Source organism: Mus caroli, chromosome 1, assembly GCF_900094665.2.
Source record: "Mus caroli chromosome 1, CAROLI_EIJ_v1.1, whole genome shotgun sequence".
Classification (NCBI taxonomy): Eukaryota; Metazoa; Chordata; class Mammalia; order Rodentia; family Muridae; genus Mus; species Mus caroli.
Window position 1 is genome coordinate 108,120,598 of NC_034570.1, and position 8,475 is coordinate 108,129,072.

Genomic DNA, 8,475 nt, shown 5'->3' on the forward strand with positions numbered 1-8,475 from the left:
CACCTCACACCAGTCAGAATGGCTAAGATCAAAAATTCAGGTGACAACAGATGCTGGCGAGGATGTGGAGAAAGAGGAACACTCCTCCATTGTTGGAGGGATTGCAAGCTTGTACAACCACTCTGGAAATCAGTCTGGCGGTTCCTCAGAAAAAAAAAGCTTATATTTTTAAAAACCTACTTTAATAAAGGTTTTTAAATGCTTTAACCTCCCTTCTAACTCATTATCCACCAGATGTTGTGGAACGGGAAGGTTAATAGGGCAATAGAGGATATGGACCTGTTTAGAAATAGTTCTCTAGGGCAATTTCCATCTTCATTGTCAAGACAGCAGCACCTTAGTTCACAACAATTAGCAATGGTTGCTCAACCTACTTGAAAACTCCATTTCCTTGATGCAGTTCTTTCTATGCCATCACAACAAATGAAGATCAGCAAAGAGTAATAAAATGAACTGATACCACCCAGTGCTGTCCACTGTCTGTTGTGTTATATTTATACCCTTTCCAAACATTATGTGTTTCCACAAGTATCTGCTCTAGCAAAGCATCACATGACCTTTTTCAAGACAGCTTCCAGAAAAACACCACATGAATGTTCTCACCAAAACATCCTCCCACATCTTTGCTTCAGTAAGAATATTCTCTTATAAGACAGTTTTCAGAAAAACATCACAAGTCACAACTAAGCCTCCAAAAATCCAAAATTTTCCACTTCAGATGCCTTTAGACAGCATTTAAAAAAAATGCTGATTTTTCAAATACCTTGCAGGAGCCTTCAAGGAGTCTCTATATTAGAATACAGAATATACTTTCACACAGTAGTATTTTACAAATATATCCTTTAGGAAATTTTCTGTCAGTCCCTGTCCCTGTCTCTGTCTCTATCCTCAATATTTCTGTTTTTCTGTCTCTCTGTGTGTCTCTGTCTGTCTCTCACTCTGTCTCTGTCACTCTGTGTCTCTGACTCTGTGTGTGTGTGTGTTTCTGTGTTCCTCTCTGTGTCACAAAATCTTTTTTCTTTATGTTCACTTTGACCATTAGAGTGAAATCAGATCTGTACTGTTTTCTGTCACTGCACATAATCAGTAAGATTATCTGTAGATTAATGAAGCTGAGGACAATCATGACTTAGTAAAATACATACCTCTAAGTAATAGCTGACAGCCTGTCATTGGGATATAGACAACAGTCTAGGCAACTCTATTGAAACAGTTGTACAATATGAACACACTTACTGACACTGAACTATGTACTTTAAAAAGGTTTAAATATGATTTTTGTTGTGGATATTTGATCCTGATATGTTTTAGAACTTAGGTTTAGATCCTCTCTGTAGAAATCTAATAATTCTAAAATAATCAGACAGGATAATTCTTTATCCTGTGGATAAAGGATGTAAGACATACAATACAAGTGAACCAAACAGTGTTTTGTGTGTGTGTGTGTGTTTATAAAATATGTTCAATCTGTACAATGTTGCCTGTATGTATCTGATTTCTGGGTGACCATTTGGTAGTGATAACCAACTGAGGGATACTCCCAGCAGAAGACTACTTCTGCTTTCAGCATTCCTTAGTTGCCTGTACTTCCTTGTCGGGTTGAAGCTTTGTGAACTTCCTTTTTCCATGTTAACATGTCTAATGGTATTGTCCTTGTTTGAGTATTATTTCAACAGCCATGTGGGTGAGACTTCCTGGTTGTAACTCCCTTGACACTCTTGGGAGTCTCAATGTCACCAGAAATATTCTGTTCTTCTGACTCCTACAATCTTTCCTCCATCTCTTCCTTATTGGTCCCTGACTCTTAGGTACTGGAAATGTGTTGTAGATGTATGTGTCAGTAGGGACCAGGCATCTTGTTCTCTACATTTAAATCAGTTGTGGGTTACTGTAATGACTTCTCTATTTCTAGGAACGTTTTCCTTGGTGAGGAATAAGGACTTGATTTTTCTGTGCATATGAGGGTAAATATTTGGAATGTAGTTAGAGATTGTGCTACTTTAGTAAAGTGGTGGATTTACCTTCTCCAAGATCCCTGACCACAGGTGTCCAGGGAAGTGGGAAAGGCAGTACACACTCTTAACCACTGAACCAACTCTTTAGACCATTTACAATTTGTTTCCAAATACAGATCAATCACAAATAAACAGAAAAATCAACTACATCTATAGCTAGACTGTGATAGTTCCTTCCTGTAAAACCTGATGATTTCTTAGAAAGTGGAAAGTACAAAAACAAGCATGGACCATCTTAGAACTAAATTTCAGGCTGATTTGTAACTACTGAATGACTAGGTGATTAGAAGATTTATTTCCTTACGTGTTCCCTTCACACAGGAGGTTTTGTTTGTTGTCTTGTTGATGTTTAATTTTTAAACTGGTAGTGATGATGTGATGTGCTTAGTTAATAAGTGGCCTCAAATAACCTTGACAATTATTTCAGTAAAGCACTTTTCTTTGCAAGAGGGTATAGTCAGTTATCTTATAGTTCACAGTGACTATAGACATGTGGAAAACTGGAACTTCATGTTATTATTAACTTTTAAAACTTCAGGTATTAAACTTTGAAGCTTTCCTTATTCATAAAATATAGCAAGGTTGTATGGTAGGGAGAGGAACTTCCTAAAGAATAGTATTTGGTACTTATGAAAAATTGTAAGGCCTGAGGCAGGACTGTCACTGCATTAGAGTAATGTCAGAGCAACTAGGGCCTTTGTTTTGTTTTGTTTTGTTTTGTTTTGTTTTGTTTTGTTTTGTTTTGTTTTGTTTTGTTTTGTTTTTTGTTTTGTTTTTTATCTTGTTTTATTTTGTTGTTACTGTTGACAGTCCCTCAAAGTCTGAGTGAAGAAGCATGCTTGCTTCTGTTGGCATGGCTTGGTACTCACTGGATTTCCTTCTCTCTTCAGACATTTGTAGGAAACATGAATTCTGACAGTGTGGTTCACCACAAGCTGCTGCACTCTGTGAGAGCCCGCTTTGTTCGCTTTGTGCCCCTAGAGTGGAACCCGAATGGAAAAATTGGCATGAGAGTGGAGGCCTATGGATGCTCCTATAGTAAGTAACCACATGGATCAAGTCACACAGCATACGATGTCCATGGAAAAATCTCTATGTGTTTGTGTATATGTTCATGTGCATGGGTACAGAAAAGCAGCTAGACAGAAACCCATTTCTGAAGAACACAATCCATCATTTGACTCAATACTTTTTACTTGGTCTGGAACTTCTAGGTGAGCCCATGCTGGCTGACCAGTGACCCATAAAGGTGTTGTTATCTTTATTTCCTCACAGTTGGGATTACTAGTGTGTACTATCACATCCAACTTGATTTGGGCTTTGGGAATAGAATTCAGGTCTTCATGCTTGCAAAGTAAGCACTTTAGAACCATAGCTATTTCCCCAGCCTGTAGTTCTCTCATTTTATTCTATATATATATAGAATAAATATCTGTATCATGTATCATGATACAGATATTTATTCTATATATATATAGAATAAATAACTGTATCATGAATATATATATATATATATGATTTATTCTATATATATAGAGAATAAATAACTGTATCATGAATATATATATATATATGAAAATCTATGCCTCAGCAGGGAAGTAGAAACATTCTTATGTTCTATAGAGCTCTCTATAAGAATGAGGCAATAAGGCAATAGAGTTTCAACAAAAGTTCAAAGCTAAGAGCCCTTGGGGCTTGGATAACTATTTGCCACTTGCAATCAGAAATAGCTATCTCAGCTTTTCTTTAGATGTAAAGCTCTTTCTCTACTCAAGAACCATGAAGGAAGGAAGTTCTCCTTCACATTCTTGAAAAAGAAAAAAAAAATCCACCCAGGGTAATTCATGGAATTCTTGTCTTCTGCACTCATGGTATTCAGGAGAGTTCATGGTATTCTTCTTGAGAGTTGCTAAAAGGAAATTTTAAGTAATGATGCATCTTAACAAAAAGAGGCTGTAGAATTTAAGCTATTTCTAAAACAATGGTTTTCAACTGTCCTAATGCTGCATTCCTTTAATATAGTTACTCATGTTGTGGTGATCACCAGCCACAACATTGCTTTTGTTGTTACTTCATAACTGTAATTCAGCTACCATTATGCATCATAATGCAAGTATCTGATATGCAGAATATATGATATGTGAACTCTATGAAAGTACCATTTGATCCGCAAAAGGGTCATAATCCACAGGTGGGTAACCATTATTCTGGAAGGAAAGAGTCATTCATAAAGGTTGGCTATTTTAATTTTCTCTTATAGGTGTAAAGCTGAATATGAAAACTGTATCATTATGAACTGATTTTCTTCTTCTAATCAGTGGCATTCACTAGCTGATTTTATAATCATATCTATTGTCACCTAAGGAGTTAATACACTTAGTCAACACATTGTTTAAAAACATAGTTATATTAGCTATTTCCAGTTACTAAGATAAAGTACCTTGGAAACCCCATTTTAAGAGAGAAAGATATTAATTATTTCATCTCACAAACTCAGGTTACAATCTAGCATTGCTGGGTAATCAAGGTGCCATAGAGGTGAGGAATCACCCTTCAGAGGTGATTCCATGCTTTCTTGTCGGTAATTAAAATTTTCACAGAAATTCAGTGAATTATGGCGTTAGGTCATGGTAGGCCATAGAGGTGAGGAGGCTAGTCACATCATCTACATTTAAGAGTGGAGAGTGATGAATACATACTCAGAAGCTAGTGCTCAACTTGTTTCATGGCTCCTGGCAATCCAGGATAGCATGCTCAGGCAGTGGTACAACACAGTGGGTGCATCTTGACACTACTCATGGAAATTCTCCCTTAGACATGCCCACAAACCAACCTAATCTAGAAAATCACTTATTGAGGCTCCCTTCAGAGGTGATTCCATGCTTTCTTGTCGGTAATTAAAATTTTCACAGAAATTCAGTGAATTATGGCGTTAGGTCATGGTAGGACCTCGCATGTACCTAGTGCTATTCATCAAAGGCAGTGCAAAACAACATTTGTTTCAGAAGCATTTGAAGTGCTCCATAAAAATTCATTTAGTTCTCTAATATGAAAGGCAATACATTAAGATTTCTGGACATGAAAACACAAAACTATGAAGTGTTGAGGGCTCCTTGGGTAAACTCTTGGCTAAGGTGGCTCTGGTAGAGAAATGAACTCTGAGGGAAGAGAATTTGCTGGTGAAAGGACTGCCTTTATTGTGAACAAGACTTTTTTTTATTAGATATTTTCTTTATTTAATGTTATGCCTTTCCCTGATTTCTCCTCTGAAAACCCTCTATCCCCTCCCCCACCCCCACTCACCAACCCATCCACTCCTGCTTCCTGGCCCTGGCATTCCCCTACACTGGGCATAAAGCCTTCACAGGACACAGGGCCTCTCCTCTGATTGATGACCTACTAGGCCATCCTCTGCTACATATGCAGCTGGAGCCATGAGTATCACCATGTATACTCTTTGGTTGATGGTTTATTCCCAGGGAGCTCTGGAGATACTGGTTAGTTCATATTGTTGTTCCTCCTATGGTGCTGCACACTCTTTGGGGCTTTCAGCTCTTTGGATACCCTGTGTTCCATCCAATGGATGGCTGTAATCATCCATTTCTGTATTTGTCAGGCACTGGCAGAGCCTCTCAAGAGACAGCTATATCAGGCTCCTGTCAGCAAGCGCTTGTTGGCATCCAGAGTAGTGTCTGGGTTTGGTAATTGTATATGGGATGGATCCCCAGGTGGGGCAGTCTCTGGATGGTTATTCCTTCAGTCTCTACTCCACACTTTGTCTCTGTATCTCCTTCCATGGGTATTTTGTTACCCCTTATAAGAAGGATCAAAGTATCCATATTTTGGTCTTCCTTCTTCTTGAGTTTCATGTGGTTTGTGAATTGTATCTTGGGTATTCTGAACTTCTGGGCTAATATCCACATATCAGTGAGGGCATACTTTGTGTGTTATTTTGTGATTGGGCTACCTCACTCAGGATGATATCCTCCAGATCCATCCATCTGCCTAAGAATTTCATAAGTGTATTGTTTTTAATATCTGAGTAGTACTCCATTGTGTAAATGTACCACATTTTCTGTATCCATTCCTCTGTTGAGGGACGTCTGGGTCCTTTCCAGCTCCTGGCTATTATAAATGAGGGTGTTATGCATGTGGAGCATGTGTCCTTATTACATGTAGGAGCATCTTATGGATATATGTCCAGGAGTGGTATTGCTGGATCCACAGAGAATACTATGTCCACTTTTCTGAGCAACTGTCAAAATGATTTCCAGAGTGGTTGTTGAAAGATTAATTTCTTCCTTTTTCTATGGTTTAGTTTTCCTCCTTGTGTTGGAGTTTTCCTTTTATTATCCTTTGAAGATCTGGATTTGTGGAAAGATATTTTGTAAATTTGGTTTTGTTGTGGAATACCTTGGTTTCTCCATCTATGGTAATTGAGAGTTTTGTTGGGTAACCTGAGCTGGCATTTCTGTTCTATTAGGGTCTGGATGACATCTGCCAGGCTTTCATATTCTCTGGAGAGAAGTCTGGTGTAATTCTGATAGCTCTGCCTTTATATGTTACTTCACCTTTTTCCCTTATTGCTTTCAATAGTTTTCCTTTGTTCTGTGCATTTGGTGTTTTGATTATTATGTTATGGGAGGAATTTCTTTTCTGGTCAAAACTATTTGGAGTTTTGTAGGCTTCTTGTATGCTCATGGGCATCTGTTGATTTAGGTTAGGAAAGTTTTCTTCTATAGCTTTGTTGAAGATATTTACTGGTCCTTTAATTTGGAAATCTTTACTCTCTTCTATACCTATTATCCTTAGGTTTGGTCTTCTCATTTGTGTACTGGATTTCCTGGATGTTTTTGCGTTAGCGTCTTTTTGCATTTTGCATTTTCTTTGATTGTTCTGTCAATGTTTTCTATGGTAAGTTCTGCAACTGAGATTCTCTCCTCTATCTCTTTTGTTCTGTTGGTGATGCTTGCATCTATGGGTCCTGACTTCTTTCTTAGGTTTTCTATTTCTAGAGTTGTCTTTCTTTGTGGTTTCTTTATTGTTTCTACTTCCCTTTTTTTAGATTCTGTATTTTTTTCTTTTAAATTCCTTCACCTGTTTGGTTGTGCTTTTCTGTAATTCCTTAAGGGATTTTTGTGCTTCCTCTTTAAGTGCTTCTACCTGTTTTCCTATGTTCTCCTGTAATTCTTTAAGGGATTTTTGTGTTTCTTCTTTAAGGGCTTCTACCTGTTTACCTGTGTTTTCCTGTATTTCTTTAAGGAAGATATTTATGTCCTTCTTAAAATCCTCTACCAGCCTAATGCAATATGATTTTAAATCCAAATCTTGTCTTTCTGGTGATTTTGGGTATCCAGGACATGCTATGGTGGGTGTACTGGGTTCTGATGATGCCAAATAGTCTTGGTTTCTGTTGGTAAAATTCTTGTGTTTGCCTCTTGCTATCTGGTAATCTCTGGTGTTAGATGATATAGCTGTCTCTGGCTGTAGCTTGTTTCTCCTGGGAGACCAGCTCTCTCCTGGAAAGATCTATGTACAGAGGACCACAGAACAACCCTACCTCCTGGGTGCAGATGGAGGCATGAAGGACCCTATCCCTGCTGCTGTGCTGCTTCTTCAGCCTGTGCCCTCCTTGCTGGTCCAACCTTAGAAAGTCACCAGAGAGAAAATGGTGATCCCATCTGAATCCCTGGATCAGAGCACTCTGTGAACAGGACTTTTTCTAGAAAGAGTATGATCAATGGGAGAAGCAGCAACAGCCTATCCAAGTAAGGACTTTGCCACTTGCAAGTCTCATGCCTTTAATTACCCTGGTACCACATCCTTCAATAAGGACTGTTTTCACTGTTGGAAGGCTTCTGTGATTTTTGTCCATGTTTGCTTACTGATTTGATAGGAACAGTCATGATGGAAAAACATTTATTCATGTTATTGATAAATCCATCTCTTTACATCTAATAATTTGAACTACATTAGTGTGTGTGTGTGTGTGTGTGTATGTTTGTGTATTTGTACCACAAAACAACATTTTTTTTTAATTAGGTATTTTCCTCAATTACATTTCCAATATTATCAAAGACCCCCATACCCTCCCTCCACTCCCCTACCCACACACTACCACTTTTTGGCCCTGGCGTTCACCTGTACTGGGGCATATAAAGTTTGAATGTCCAATGGGCCTCTCTTTCCAGTGAGGGCCGATTAGGCCATCTTTTGATACCTATGCAGCTAGAGTCAAGAGCTCCAGGGTACTGGTTAGTTTATAATGTAGTTGCACCTACAGAGTTGCAGATACATATTGTGTGAGTTCTTTTGTGATTGTGTTACTTCACTCAAGATGATGCCCTCCAGGTCCATCCATTTGGCTAGGANTTTCATAAATTCATTCTTTTTAATAGCTGAGTAGTACTCCATTGTGTAAATGTACCATAATTTCTGTATCCATTCCTCTGTTGAGGGA

At 38.2% G+C, this 8,475-nt stretch overlaps 1 protein-coding gene across 4 annotated transcripts in view; it reads left to right on the forward strand.

Annotated features, from left to right (window-relative positions):
* The window catches only part of Cntnap5 (contactin associated protein like 5), an 893,594-nt gene that overhangs the window by 362,116 nt on the left and 523,003 nt on the right, over window positions 1-8,475 (forward strand). For all 4 annotated transcript variants that reach the window (XM_029481690.1, XM_029481704.1, XM_029481709.1 and 1 more), the window contains one exon: window positions 2,906-3,053. In XM_029481690.1, coding sequence (XP_029337550.1) covers window positions 2,906-3,053 — 148 coding nt within the window. The remainder of the gene's footprint in view (window positions 1-2,905; window positions 3,054-8,475) is intronic.